Genomic DNA, 15,732 nt, shown 5'->3' with positions numbered 1-15,732 from the left:
TCTATCTGTCTGTCTGTCTGTCTCCCTCCTCCTTCTTCTCCTCTTTCCCTATAAGAATCTCTGACTTTGCTCAGATTTGTAATCTTCATTGCCATGGTCTCCCATGTGCTAGAATTATAGGTGTGCACCATGACTTCCTATTCAACGATACTATCAATGCCAAGTAAAGGAGCTAATGGAATAGAGGATGTTCAACTATAATATTGAGAAATAGCATCTAGTCTGTATTTTCTGCAGTAGACTAATAATTATAGTACATACATAATAAGCCATCATAATCTGTGTTTATTTACTTAACAAATACTTTTATTCAAAATATTTTAAAAATTGGACATTTCTAGAAAACTCCACCAAATTTGGCATGTTTGTATCCATCTGTAAATAGTTCTTAAATGACTGAAAAAGGCATATGTATGTGAGGAGGGAAAGAGTATGTTTGCTTGATTATGCTTTGGTATCTTTTTTTTTTAATGTGTTTCAAGACATGCAAATGCATATATCATCATGTACTGAATAGTTTTGAAATACATCTTTAGGGCTTCGCTTCATTTGTTCTGCTAACTAGGGATCTGCCATTGCTGTTCATAGATTTGCTCGAGTGTGTCTTTAAGGTTATAGGGGTTTATCCAAAGTGTATTTTTATTATAGACTTTATTAGGTTGTAGCTACTCCCTTTCTCTCCCCTACTAATTATTTATATATATATATATATATATTTAAATATATATATAAATATATATATATATATATATATCTTCATTTGTTTTGTGCTAGTAAATTTGTTCCTCTTAAATTAAAATTGGGGAACCCATTTTGTTGAGATCAGTCAGCTTTCTATTGCCTTGAAGTCAGGCACTCAATGTGGACATTTTCAAATACATTCCTCAGAGTACAGAGCAGACAGAACAGTGTGGGCATTGCTGTACAGGTCTTAGAAAGAGGATGGGTGCCACCACAGGCCTTTGCTCTGCTGTCTTCTTTTAGTGGTACTTTGTAATACGCTATTGCTCTTGTCACTGTGAAAATGGGTGCATGGATAAAATATCCTGTTATATTACGAATAAACAGAACTTATTATAGTTTCCTCTCTTCATCTTCAGGAAGAGGCTGAAATCCAGGCGGAACTGGAGCGTTTGGAAAGGGTCAGGAATCTTCACATCCGAGAGCTGAAGAGAATAAACAATGAGGATAATTCACAGTAAGTCGTAAAGTCACACATGACAGAAGGCCGGAGGGAGAACAGAGATATTTTCCTCCTCAGCCATCTCTGTCGCACAGAAAACTTACACAGTGTACCAACTTGGATGCCTGTGTGCTCTGCTGCCCCCTTGTACCTCCCTGTCCCATCTCTCGTCCCCACACCTGAAGTACTCCCTCTGGATATCTGAAGTAGCTTCCTCTTCATTTCACATCAAGTGCTCCCTGTGCACATGACCTGTCTGAGAGCCATCTCTGCTTCACCTAATTTCCCCTTTCATTATCCTTTTCTTTAATTTTCCATGGTAATTAGTACAGTTTACTTTTTAGTTATTTTGTCTCTTCCCCCTAACCTGTAAGCTTTTTGAGCAAAATCATTATTTTGATCTTGTATCAAACATACCAGTAAAATTGTACTAATGTGGTGTATTTACACACCTGGTATTTTAAAGCCATTGCTGGCAGAGTGTTAATTTTGGAATTTTTTTCTACAAAGCTTTTGCATGTATTCCTGTTACACTTGTACAGATGGCCTGCTCAGTCTGACCCTTTCTGTGTAGCTGCAGAGCCCTTGTCTGTAACAGAGACATAGTAGCAGCTTTTGTTTCATAGGATTGGGTGAAAACTAAAATAAGGAACTTAACATAAATGCTTAATGTATAACCAGTATAAAAATATTTTTGTGATAGAAGTGGTTTATGAGAAATAGCGGTCTCCTATCAAGCATTGGTGGTTAGTGGAATACTGTTAGAGTTACATATTATTATAGTTGCAGTTTGTCGGGGGCTGGTGAGATGGCTCAGTGGGTAAGAGCACCCGACTGCTCTTCCGAAGGTCCAGAGTTCAAATCCCAGCAACCACATGGTAGCTCATAACCATCCGTGACAAGATCTGACACCCTCTTCTGGACTGTCTGAAGACAGCTACGGTGTACTTACATATAATAAATAAATAAATCTTAAAAAAAAAAAAAAAAAAAAGTAGCTACTGGCTGGTATTTGACATTGACAGCAGAGAAACCAAAAGAGACATAGCTAGGACAGTCACGAGTGGGCGCTACTGTGCTCAGAACTCCTGGATCCTTTTAATGCACCTCAGTAGTTTTTTCTCCTGCTCTTTTAAGGTTCAAAGATCATCCAACGTTAAATGAAAGATATTTATTACTTCATCTGCTTGGGAGAGGTGGCTTTAGTGAAGTCTATAAGGTAATGTTTTCTGTTCTTTATGCTGATGTGGGGGAGGTGGTTAAATACTTGGCTTTTGTTTTCTGCTTTTAGATGGACTTTTGTCCTTTGTCTCATTACAAAAAAGAGCTTATTGTGGGTTTCGTTTTCGTATCTCTAGGGGCTAAGCTCTCTTACTAACTTGTGCGGGTCTCTCAGCCATTCAGCTGTCCATAAGATGGTGCTGACACGTGGCTGCGTCTCGCTGCTCTCACCTGCTCAGTCCCACTGCTCTGTTGGTCGTTAAGTGGCTTTTCTCTTTGCTCTAGTTTGCCTCTCACTTGCTGTGATAGACACCTTGACCAAAACAAGTTGGAGAGGGAACAGTTATTCATCCTAAGAGTTTACAGACCTACACTGAGGGAAAGCAGAGCAGGAGCTCAAGGCAGATGCTGGAAGCAAGACCTGTGAGGGGACACTGCCTACTGGCTTGGTTCCTCTGGTTTGTGTGTGTTTTTGACACAGTCCAGCACCGCACGCTCAGGGGTGCCACTGATCACTGGCCAGTCAGTCTCCCAATGCAGAGTCCCTCAGATAACTTGGGACTATGTTGAATTGACAGCTAAACTAAGTGGTTTGGTTTGGTTTGGTTTTCTGCTTAAGCTAATAAGGCTCTGGAGACCTTCTTTTAACAAATGTTACCTTAAAGGGATAGTGACATGGTAGAAGGAATAGATTAAATTTTTTAACTGGATGGTGGGTGTATAAACATTCATTATGCTACTTCGCAAGTATAGAGTATAATAATTTCATAATAAAAGAATTTTTTCCATAATTTAAAAATTATTAAGAACCTATTATTTGAGGCTGGAGAGTGCTCAATAGTTGAGTGGTGGTTGTTCTTTCAGAGAAAGATGTTGACTTCCCAACATATACATGGGCAGCTCACAGCTATCTGTAACTTCCGTTTCAGAGGGCCCAATGCCCTCTTCTGGCCTCTGCAGGCACTACATGCACAGGTACACAGATAACAGAGGCAAAACACCCATACACATAAAATAAAAATAACTTTAAAGTTAAAAGAACATACTAATTTTCAAAAAAGTAAAAAGTATGGAATTGCTAAGAAAAGGTAGATTAAAAATACTTTTTTTTTCTCAGTCATACAGAAAAGTATCCTGGCTGTTTGTGTTGTTGGTTTAGCCTACAGAATTGCACATGTAAAGGAGTGGGTCCATATTTAAAAGAATGCTAGCTTCATTGTTTTATTGTGATTCAAAATATTAGCATCTAATGAAATTGACTGAAAATTTATGTTGAATCTTTAGTTCTCATTGCCATGACATTTCTGTCTAGAGGTGATCGCTGACTGTTTAAAAAATTATCACCAAAATTAAAGTCTGTAGGTGTTTGGCTGGTGTGTCCCGGTGTGATTGTTATCTGCCTTGAATTGTAGGCGTTCGACCTGTATGAGCAAAGATACGCTGCTGTGAAGATCCACCAGCTTAATAAGAGCTGGAGAGACGAGAAGAAAGAAAACTACCACAAACACGCTTGCCGAGAGTATCGAATACACAAGGAACTGGATCACCCCAGAATAGTTAAACTCTATGATTACTTCTCCTTGGATACAGATACGTAAGTAAACAAATGTGATCCTTAAGAGTGCTGTTTTTATTTCTGACCCTGCGGTGGTGCGGATGTTCTCATCTCTCAGCGCTGGGTCTCTGTTGGTTGCCTCACCTCCCCAGTGCCCTGTCTTACTGCGATTGCCCCTCCCATGTAGGTTTTGTACAGTGCTAGAGTACTGTGAGGGCAATGACTTGGACTTCTACCTGAAGCAGCACAAGCTGATGTCTGAGAAAGAAGCTCGTTCTATTGTGATGCAGATTGTGAACGCCTTACGCTATCTCAATGAGATCAAACCTCCTATTATACATTATGACCTTAAGCCAGGTATTTCAGGAAATGTATCTTACAGGGTTGGGGGTTTTTTGGGGGGAGGGGTAGTGTGTGGGACGTGGGGGTTATGTTTACAATTTTGCTTGTATTTTATAACAAGGTTTTACTATGTAGCCTAGGCAGATGAACTCAGAGCCACCTTCCTCTGCTTTCTTCTCTGTGTTGAAGATAAGGGCATGTATCACCATAATCAGTCCCCAAATATATATTTATTTACCAAACATTACTTTTTGTTATAAAAATTATCCTTTCATTCATATATATGGTATGTGCCTGTGTGTGTATGTACGTATAGTACTAAAAGTATTATACTTTGTTTTTTAGGAAATATCCTTCTGGTAGATGGAACAGCGTGTGGAGAAATAAAAATCACTGATTTTGGTCTGTCCAAGATTATGGATGACGATAGTTACGGTGTTGATGGGATGGATCTGACTTCCCAGGGGGCAGGCACTTACTGGTAAATGTATTAGTAAATGACTTAGATTAGTCCCCCATGTTTTATGAATGTTTAGGTTTTTTTTTTTTTTTTTTTTTCAAATATTCTTTGAGATTGTTGTGTTGAAGGCATTGGTCCTATGCCTTGAAATTGAAGCGGGGGGAGTCTGTTGCTAGTAATTGCCTACATTCTTAACTGCATAGGACTTTAATATGCAGGAACTCTAGTGTGAATCAGAATTCATGAGTTTTCTTCCCGGGTGTTGAGTAGTGTTTGTGATCTGAATATGTACTTTTGCTGATGTAATATGACTGTTTGAAGTAAGAACACCTGTGAACCTCAGGCCTTCTCTGTAGAAGTTTTGTGATGTGATTGATATATACATATATACAGAGTTTGTTAATTGCAGATTGTAGATAAAGTCAGCATATTTGTAGTCTTTAGATCTGACTCAAAAATTTCTTTATGTAGCTATAAATCTATATAGAACTAACTCTTAAATGTAAAAGTTATTCTGAATGTACCTCGGTGTCTTAGGGTTACTATTACTGTGATAAAACATTACAGTCAAAAAACAGGAGCAAAGGGTTTCTTTGACCTACACTTCACAGCACTGTTGGACACGGAAAGAAGTCAGGGCAGGACCCCAAACTCTCTGTGAGTGGAACGTTCATCAAATGATGATGAAACAAACTCAGCAGGAGCTCATTTACAAAACCATGACAGTGTGAATTTCCAAACGTACTCAAGTTTGCCAGAGCGGAGAATATAGACAAACATTTCCAAAACCAACCTAGTTCTCAAAATAAATGAGATTAGCAAGAAGGGAGATTTTTGCAGGAAAGAGAGCTCCATACCGTTTCATTGAACAGGATTGCAAATTCCAACACTGACTGTTGAGGGCCCCAGGGCAGCCCCCATGGAGTGTGCTTGGGCCACACTGACCATTCCCCTGAGTTGTGTTGACTTTGCCTGAAGAGGCATTAGTCAGATATGTGGATTATTTGTAAGCCATATGAAAGTTGTATCATCTGCCTGTGGTGCCACCTAAATAGTTCCTGCTTTCACAGTTAAGAGAGTTGTCTCTCAAGCTTGTAATCCCCTAGAAGTTAATAGTCTCAGTCAGAAGTCTTAATGGACTTTTTATAGCAAGGCTGGTTTTTTTGTTTGTTTGTTTTATCTTTTTTTTTTTTTAAATATTTATTTATTATATGTAAGTACACTGTTGCTGTCTTCAGACACTCCAGAAGAGGGCTGGAGATTTCATTACAGATGGTTGTGAGCCACCATGTGGTTGCTGGGATTTGAACTCAGGACCTTTGGAAGAGCAGTCAGTGCTCTTAACCACTGAGCCATCTCTCCAGCCCTGTTTGTTTTTTCGAGACAGGGTTTCTCTGTATAACCTTGGCTGTCCTGGAACTCACTTTGTAGACCAGGCTGGCCTCGAACTCAGAAATCCGCCTGCCTCTGCCTCCCGAGTGCTGGGATTAAAGGCGTGCCCCACCAAGCCTGGCTAACAAGGCTGATCTTGACAACAATAATCCTCAAGGTCTATAGTAAATGAGAAGCTCTCCTTCTCTGAAGAACACTCTTTGGTTCCTGTCATTATGTCTTCACTATTGTTGAACAGCAGGAGGAAATGTCCCTCTTACAGCTGGACCTGAATCAGGAAGTCTTGTTTTAGGGGCTGTGCAGGACAACAGTCATGATGTTCTTATGTAGAGACATAGGACTTATTTCCAGGCCAGATGTGGTGGTACACATTGTTAATCCCAGCCGTCGGAGGTAGAAGCAGAAGATCTCTGTAGTTGATGGTCAGCCTGGTCTACAGAGTGAGTTCTTGGCCAGCCAAGGCTACGTTGTGAAATCTGTCTCAAAAACAGCAGAATAGATTTCCCATAGAAACTGGACCAAAAAAGAGTCGTTCAATGTTTTGGCAGTAAATTGTTAAGCCACACTGAGCTACCAGCGGGTGCATGTATGGTTCTGCATGTATGGACTTGTGAACACTCGCAACCTTTCTATTTAATAAGCCTTGCTTAGAGGCTGGGCATTTCCAGTCCTCTCCGTGGCTAGCACACACTCCCCTCTGGTATTCCTGAGTTAACACTTTCTAAATCTGTTTTATCTTTGCTGCCCTGCTTCCTTCTGGGCAGCTTCCCATGGCTGCTTTCCCTTTGCACCTCTATTCCAGCTGTCTCACCCTCCTGCTCCTTCACAGTGTAGTCTGTCCTATGCCCCTCTCATGGCAGGGACTTCTCGCCTACCAGGGTGCAGAGCAATCTGAGCAGCCACCAGGAGCTCAGTGCGGTTAACAGTTTATCACTCCACAGTGTCAGGAGTCACTAGCTGTGTGTCGGGGACTAGGAAGATTCTTCCAGGATACCTGTCTATAAAATACTTGTCATCTACAGACACTCCAAATTGATTGTCAGTATCATTTAGGAAAAGTCAGTTTCATTTCTTCTCTCTTACTAGTGACTAGTGCAGTCAGATTTGTCACCTACAGACTTGCCCCTACAGTTGCTTGCTTGCTTATGTACCCCTTTGTGTAGAAAGACGCTCAAGAGCCATGCTCCTTTCAGTCACAGGGAGACATCTTTCAGGATAGTATAGAACCCACAGTTAATAACATTACCTGTGATGAATTACTATGGTTAATTTGTCAAAGTTTTGAGTTGTGAGATGCTTGCATCCCCGAAGAATTGTTTTACTTATAACTTAACAAACTTATTTTTACCTTTGACATATCAAAATATGAATTTATGAATAGCGGTTTTAAATTCTAAAAGTTAGTGTTTGAATGCTTGGTCTATTTCACACACTGACTGGTAGTGCTTGAAACTGCACAGTAAACCAAAGCTCCTTGCTCCTGTCACAGTCTGGCGCTAAGGGCTGATGCTTTTGTAGATGCACCATACCCCTTCCCTGACATGGGGAAGGAAGCCATGTTCTGCGTGGCAGGCGACAGAGAAAGCTCATGCCCAGAGGTAAGGGAGTGACTTGACTAACCAGTTTGGGGCAAGAGAGGATAAAGGTGATAGCAGATTTTGGCATTTATATTGTGGATTAGGATAGGTTATATTACAGTGAGAGATAAGAGGTCCTATCTCAGTGGAATAACTAAAGGCTTTCTTCCGGGGCTTAAGAGAGAATCTGTGATCTGGTGTGTAGTTTAGTAGAACTACCTGCCGTCTAAACAGTTGTCGAGGTGAGCAAGAGAGTGCTTCTATTATTCTAAGCTTAGCTCATACTGCCATGATCTCCAGTGAGATAATGTTTTCTTTATTATAAATGTGTTTTCTTACAAAGTTGTATTTTGGTTCAAATGAATTAAAACGTTGACTCATGATTTTTATTGATGAAAAACAGTTTATGTGTAAGAAAATAAAACAAGCACTCTATGATTTAGAAGGTTTTAAACTAAGCATTGTGTCCTTTCTTTCCCCTCCCATTACTTACAGGTATTTACCTCCTGAGTGCTTTGTAGTTGGAAAAGAGCCACCGAAGATCTCCAACAAGGTTGACGTGTGGTCAGTTGGGGTCATCTTCTTCCAGTGCCTCTATGGTAGAAAAGTAAGTTGCTATACCAGCTTCAGTTGTGTAGAGATAAGTTAAGGTGATATTTTTAAAAAGGTACCAATTTTCCTTAACTTAGAATCAGTTTAGGTTCTTCCAAGGAAAGGCACATTTCTTGGGAATTTCCTTGGGTCAGAGTTATTCAACAGTTGATGTGGTTCTCTCTCCTTCTTATCCTTCCTTTCCCAGACACTTTCTGTTGGCAGCTCTGGTGTTAAGCACTTTGCAGTGTCTGTCTCTCCTTCTGCCAGCTCCTCTTGTCCCTGCAGATGCCTGGCCTGGGCACCATTTGCCCCTGAAACCCCTCAGAGAATACCATCAAACTTACTTTTTCCCAAACCTGTCACTGTTAAGAATCAGAAATGCAAGTTGTCATGGATAATGCCTAGTTTGCCTCCTGCCCAATCTCCATCACTGTGAGAAGAGAGGTAGAGAAACCTGTCTAGATGTGCAGTAGCTCTGAGTTGCTGAGAATAACATCATGACCAAAGGCAGCTTGGGCAGGGAAGAATTTCCTGATTGGTTTACAAATTATAGTCCACCATCGAAAGAAACCAAGGCAGGAACCAAAGCAAGAGACCACAGAAGAATACTTCTTACTGATTTGTTTATCTTGCCCAGCTTGCTGTTTTGTTTGCCCAAGGACCACCTAGCCAGGAGTAACCCTCTCATGCCAGTAGTCAGAAATGCTCCCGTAGACCTGCACACAGGCCAGGCCTCGGCTCGGGTTCTCAGTTCACTGTACCTTGTGTTGAGTTGTTAAAAACTGACTCCAAACCCAGGTCTCCTGGCTCCAAATCTCCATCCATTTCCTCCTGATAACTTGAATGGCAGCCTCAATGCTGCTCGGTCAGAAAAGGTTTATCTGAAGACTGACTGAATAGGTTTTTCCAGCCTACTCTTAACTATAATCTTTGTTTCTGTGAGACCACATCCAGCTTTCAAGTAGCTGAGGACAGGATGTTAAAATACAAATCATTTTTGTGGTGGACTTAGTGGTGATTCTTTGTTTTAAGTATATTTTATTTTAACATTTTATTCTTTTTTTAAAAGCCATTTGGTCACAATCAATCTCAACAAGACATTCTACAGGAAAATACAATATTGAAAGCCACAGAAGTCCAGTTCCCTGTAAAACCTGTTGTAAGCAGTGAAGCCAAGGTATTCATGTCCTAATGCTCGGTGACGTGTCTGGGCTGTGGTTCCAGTGTGGTCAGGGCTTCAGTAACCACAGCGGCAGTAATGGTGGCTGCAGCAGGGCTGCCTCTGTGCTCGGGAGCTGCTCAGCCGTGGCTGTGCTGGTCTCCATCTAAGCACTCAGTGCGCTTCCTTAGTCTATGTGCGCAGCAACTTGATTTCTTTAAAAATTAGGAAGAAACCACAACATCTCTGCCTTCATTGCTTATAGATCTTATTCAGTTTTCCTGTTGTAATGCTGAGATACTTAAGTCTATAAAAAGAGAGATGGCTCAGTGGTTAGGGGCACTAGCTGCTCTATCAGAGAATCAATTCCCAGCATCCACACACTTTACCACATCCTGTAACTCCATTGCCAGGGGATCTGACACCCTCGTTTCCATGAGGACACACATTCACACATTTCACTGACATCCATGCAGCCAAAACACTCATACAGATAAAATCAACAGTAATTATAAAAAAAATAATAGCTGGGCAGTGGTGGCACACACCTTTAATCCCAGCACTTGGGAGGCAGAGGCAGGTGGATTTCTGAGTTCCAGGACAGCCAGGGCTACACAGAGAAACCCTGTCTCGAAAAAACAACAACAAAAAAAAATGTTGTAGGGCTAGGAAGATGACTCGGTGGTTAAGCACCCTGGCTGTTGTTCAGAGAGCCTGGGTCCAGTTCCCAGCACCCACATGGCAGCTGACAACTGACACCTTCACACAGACAGACTTACAGGCAAAATACCAATGCACATGAAATAAACATAAGTTGAAAATAAAGAATTTTTGTATGGCCATCATTGGGAAGAGAGGCCCCTTGGTCTAGCAAACTCTATATGCCCCAGTACAAGGGAACACCAGGGCCAAGAAGTGGGAGTGCGTGGGTAGGGGAGTATGGTGGGGCAGGGTATTGGGGACTTTTGGGATAGCATTTGAAATGTAAATGAAGAAAATATCTAATAAAAAAAAAGAAGAAGAAAAAAAGAATTTTGTAAGTAGAAATAAAACTTTGCAGCAATACATCCAAGGAAAGCAGTACTGAGTGAGGCCTTGATGTGTCCAGGGGTGCCACTGGAGGGAAAATGTCATTGTTACCCCCAAAAGTTCTTAAGGTTTGAACTTCTGTAAAAGTTGATCTGTTTATAGTCTTAACTGTCCTTGCTTCTGTAGGAGTTGGTGGGTTGGTGGGATTTACAAGGTAGGAGATGATTGTGTTCCTCTCTCTTTCAAAGGCCTTCATAAGACGCTGTTTGGCTTACCGAAAAGAAGATCGATTTGATGTGCACCAGCTGGCAAATGACCCATACCTTCTGCCACACATGAGAAGATCAAATTCTTCAGGAAACCTACATATGTCTGGGCTTACAGCGACTCCCACACCTCCTTCTTCAAGCATAATTACTTACTGACTCCTCTAAGACTGGCATGGTCTCTTCTCTTTGATTGGCTTCCAGATGCATACTTGAATTTGAGTGCATTTGAGTGTTCGTGGTTTTTTTTTTTTTTTTTTTTTTTTTTTTTTACATGGGACATGGTTAAGAAGTGTTTGTGAACTAAAGCTCTCCATGGAGTCCTTTGTGTGAGAGTGGATCATGGACAGTGGCTAAGTACACACTCACTCCTCACTGCCCTGGAGCAGCACAAAACAGGAATACCATGTTACAGTAGAACAAGGGGACTCTGTAAATAACGTTTATAATACTTAAATATATTTGATTGTTACCAGAGAGTTGTAATATGAAGGGTAGTTTTTCATTATTTAAGAAGAAATGGAAAAAATGAGGAGACATTTGTAACCCGGGAGCTACAGTGCCTGGTACAGCGTCAGCACTCGGCAGCTGATCCACAGAAACCAAAGCGAGAACTGAGTGACAGCGGCCGCTGTGCTTATAACAGGATGCGAGAGTTAGGGTCTTTGGACAGTTGGAGACTTTGTCATTTGCCTCTTCTGGCTTTTACCAAGTTGTACCTCGAGATCACATGTCAGTGATCCGCCGCCCTACCCCCGACCCCTCTTAACTGGTTGTGTTAAAGGCGAGCTGTTGTTTCTGGACACTTTACACCTTTAACACAAAGAGCTGCCTATTTCAAATCAGTTGAAGTTATTAAATGATAGTATTTCCAGGGCTTTCAGTGGTTTAGATTAACAGGCGGTTTTCTTTTGTTTCCAGGCCTGGTTCATTAAAACAGAAGACAGTTTGTAACCAAAAGCAGGCCAGTTGTATGCAGGATAAGATGAATTCCCTTCTGGCTCTATTGTAAACTACTGTACAGATGTCGGATTACAATAACTGAGTTTCAGCAGCTTATTCTTGTACAAATGTTTAAAAATACGGCTTTTCTAATTGGATATTGTATTTTTTTTAAGTCTTCTTGAAGGCGCTTTAATTGCTGCTAAATGATATTGCTTTTTTGCTATAAAAAATTGAATGACCTTGAAGGCACAAGTTGACTGTACATCATAGAGAGATATTAAAAGCAGGCACTCATTAACAATCAAGGCATGTGCAGTGATCCATGCTGGGCATATTGAGTTCTTCAAATCAGTCTTTTAGGTTCTGGAGCTGTGGAACACATAGAAACTAGATTTATAAATTGTTCATGGTTATTCTACATTTCTAGAAAGTTCTTAGCATCAAGGTGGGATGATAGTCCCATAGAATGTTTCTTGTGGTTTGTACAGATTTGTTAAAATGTGAACATTTTCTAACTACCTTGTGTGGTAGAAACCAATATTTTTTGGGGATGCTGTATTTCATTCTTGAAAGGATTTGTTTTCTTTATTGTCACATTCATAATGCTGAGACTTACATGTAAGTTGTCCATGGTGCAGAAAACAGGCTATCCCTGCCAGACGCCCCTTAACATGTACAGTTAAACTGTGGCTCTTACCTGGTGTTGCAAGCCATTTTATTTGTTTTCATTGTACATAGACACATTGTCTGTTTAAGATGCTGCTGGAATTATAGAGAATGTAGCCAAACAGTAATAAACAATGACAGTAAAAATGTAAAGACTGTGAAAATTACATTCAAAGAACCCTTAAGATTGAGGATAATAACGTAGCTGCTTTTCTTAAAAGTCAGATAAATTCCTTAAGCATACTCAGGACAAGCAAGAAGTGTTTCAGGCTATTAAAGTTAAAAAACGATGTTAAAAAAATATTAAGAGTATCAAAGATAGCGTGCCCATGTCTTCTAGTTTTTCCAAATGTAGATTTAAATCGCCTGCTAATACTTGGGCTCAGTGAGCCAGTGTCACCTTTGTGAGGAGCTGGTGCTTGCTGCTAAATAATTTCCATGTCACTCTGGCCGTTTCCACCCATTTGTTTTGAGGTGCTAGTTGTTTTCTTGTCTTCTGGAGTCATCACTGACTGCAGGTAACATGCGCGGTTCTCATCCCTGGGTTGGAGTTTGTTGGGTGTAGTTTACTGGGAGAATGCTGTACTTAGCTCATGTCCGTTCGGTCCTCAGCATACTGCCCACCAAAAATCAGTAAGTGCGTGCACTTTAATAAACACATGAATGTTGAAAGAAGCGCAGAGGCTGCCATGACGACGTCATGTTGAGGGTGGAAGACATGGTTGGTTTTCCCAATGGCCACCATCTTGTCCTTCTCTAGTTTCACTGTAAATTTCCATGTTTTTAAAATAATTTTTCCTCTGAATACACTAAATTTCAGTGTTTTAAAATATTTAGCCTAACTCCAGAGCTGCTTTGACAGCTAGTTTCTAAATATGAAATTTTGGATTTTGGCTCATTGTATAGTGGTTTTTTGAGTATGTATAGCTTATCCATTTCTATCTGAATTGGCTTTCCCACCCAAAATACATCACCAGTTACCTTATCTCCTCTCCCCACCCCCATTAATTAATTTATCTAGAGTCTGGTTATGTAGTTCAAGCTGGCCTCAGAGTTGATAGCAATCCTCCTGTCTCAGCCTCCAGAATGCTGGAATTATGTCTGGGCTACTTCACTCCATCTAGTGGTTTGAATAGGTTTGGTCCCCATAGATTAGTGTGTTTAAGTGGTTGGCCCATAGGAAATAGCACTCTTAAGAGGTATGACCTTGGTAGAGTAGATGTGGCCTTGTTGAAGGAAGTGTATCACTCTGGAGGTGAGGTTTGAGGTCATATATATTAATCTCCGCCCAGTGTGGAACAGTCTCCATTTGGGTGCCTTCGGATCAAGATGTGGAACTCTGAGCTGTTTCTCCAGCACCATGTCTTCCTGCATGCCACCATGATAATAATGGACTAACCTAATGAAACTGTAAGCCAGCCCCAGCTAAATGTTTTTCTTTATAAGAGCCACCTTGTTCATGGTGTGTCTTCGCAGCAGTATAACCCTAAGAACACAAGAGCAAAGATAGCAGAGCCGTCGAGGGGTTGGGGTTCAGAAGCCCCTAAGTATGTACAGTAGTGTCTTAGTCAGGGTTTCTATTCCTGCACAAACATCATGACCAAGAAGCAAGTTGGGGAGGAAAGGGTTTATTTGGCTTACATTTCCATACTGCTGTTGATCACCAAAGGATGCAGGACTGTAACTCAAGCAGGTCAGAAAGCAGGAGCTGATGCAGAAGCCATGGAGGGATGTTCTTTACTGGCTTGCTTCCCCTGGCTTGCTCAGCCTGCTCTCTTATAGAACCCAAGACTACCAGCCCAGAGATGGTCCCACCCACAAGGGGCCTCTCCCCCTTGATCACTAATTGAGGAAATGCCCCACAGCTGGATCTCATGGGGGCATTTCCCCAACTAAAGCTCCTTTCTCTGTGATAACTACAGCTGTGGCAAGTTGACACAAAGCTAGCCAGTACAAGTAGGCAGACCAACATTACTCAGGGTGACTGAAGGCTTATGAAGTTTGGGGGACTGAGGGTAGGAACAACCAAGATGAGCAAAGGCCATTGGCTGACGACTTTAAGGGACCTGGAATGCCTCATTAGCATGGGGAATCATCTTGGTAGTCTCAGATGCAGGTTGAATGACTAGGTTTGTCAGGAGAAAGGAAATCGATCCTACAAATCAAGGCTAAATGACATCCCTTGGTAGAGGCAAGTGTGGGGCTTAGAATACCCCAGACAAGGCCAGAGAGAAACCTCTGCAGAGGAACTTCCAAAGGCTATCTGGTCACAGGAGACTTTGGCCTCATTTAGAGCTTTCCCTCACTAAGACACCCTGTACAATTTTTTTTCAATAAGTAGGATTTGAGTGTATAAACCGAATTCAAGATTTGTTTTCATAAAACCAAACCAAAATGGTAGAAAGTTTCCAGTGACTAGCAGGGTGTGTGGCCCTGGCCTGAGTCCTCTTAGGCCTTCAGCTTGGGTGTGAATCACCTGCGCAGGCCCACATCTCAAGGCACAGAAACATCACAGTTTTGAAAGCAGGATGGTAACAGCTGTTGTCTAGGTTCTCTGTCTGAAAATGAGGGATCCACGTTTCTAGTGTCACGGTGTGGAGTAAAGGTCACTGCACTGTGAACTATGCCCAGCACTTAGTAAGTGCCAGCATCAGCTACTTTTTAAAACTCCAAGATCATCAGTTTTACCTTATGCACCAAAAACAGTCCCCTTTGGTTCTTGTGATAATTTAAATTCCTTCAAGGAAAAAGTAGTTTCTCAGTGTTCGAATCAAGTTTAAAGGAAGAGACGACTGGAATCCCAGAAGAGGGAAGGTGAGCAGGTGGGGTGACTGGGAAAGGAGTCTGGAGGGGGTGCCCAGAGCCGGGCTAGAAAGGTCCTGCTTGGGCCAGTGATGCTGTGCTGAGAGCTCTTCCGTGCTTTTCTGTCATCTTTCTGTGTCTCAATCGTTTGAAGTAAGATGGGTGGATGGACGGTCTGCTCTTCGATAGAGGAAGCTGACGTAACAGAGCCACGTGTTCAGTGATGCATCAGAAGGGAAGGAGAGAAGGAACCGGGCATCGTGACATACCTGCAACCTCGGAGTCAGGGATGTGGGGAGGAGGGAGCATTATAGCCTGGCTGGGCCTATAAAAGGTAGACAGACAGACCAACCAATCTGCCTTTGGAAGCCTGAAATGTCACTTTTCAGTGGTGACAAAACTCAAAGAGCAAGTGTGACTTTTTATATCATCATTAAAGAGCAAACCTAAAGAAAAGTATTGGAATGCTGTCAGCACGCACTGTTGGTGGTGGTGAGTCACTGGGGAGCACCCTTGTGACTAAGCTCATTTCAGGTAAGAT

General features: G+C 41.6%; 1 protein-coding gene across 3 annotated transcripts in view; it reads left to right on the top strand.

The window, feature by feature from the left end:
• Tlk1 (tousled like kinase 1) overlaps positions 1 to 12,634 on the top strand; it is a 118,436-nt gene extending 105,802 nt beyond the window's left edge. For 2 of the 3 annotated variants that reach the window (XM_029535863.1, XM_029535861.1), the window contains 8 exons: positions 1,101 to 1,198; positions 2,321 to 2,402; positions 3,817 to 3,998; positions 4,147 to 4,316; positions 4,647 to 4,782; positions 8,226 to 8,337; positions 9,394 to 9,501; positions 10,761 to 12,542. In XM_029535863.1, coding sequence (XP_029391723.1) covers positions 1,101 to 1,198; positions 2,321 to 2,402; positions 3,817 to 3,998; positions 4,147 to 4,316; positions 4,647 to 4,782; positions 8,226 to 8,337; positions 9,394 to 9,501; positions 10,761 to 10,937 — 1,065 coding nt within the window. In that variant the 3' untranslated portion in view covers positions 10,938 to 12,542. Of the gene's footprint in view, positions 1 to 1,100; positions 1,199 to 2,320; positions 2,403 to 3,816; positions 3,999 to 4,146; positions 4,317 to 4,646; positions 4,783 to 8,225; positions 8,338 to 9,393; positions 9,502 to 10,760 lie in introns of all 3 variants that reach the window. The other variant, XM_021192069.1, reaches the window with a different exon arrangement.
• The last annotated feature ends 3,098 nt before the right edge of the window (positions 12,635 to 15,732 follow it).

Source organism: Mus pahari, chromosome 3 (assembly GCF_900095145.1).
Source record: "Mus pahari chromosome 3, PAHARI_EIJ_v1.1, whole genome shotgun sequence".
Classification (NCBI taxonomy): Eukaryota; Metazoa; Chordata; class Mammalia; order Rodentia; family Muridae; genus Mus; species Mus pahari.
The sequence above is the reverse complement of the archived record's forward strand: the minus strand, read 5'-3'. Positions and strand labels throughout refer to the sequence as shown.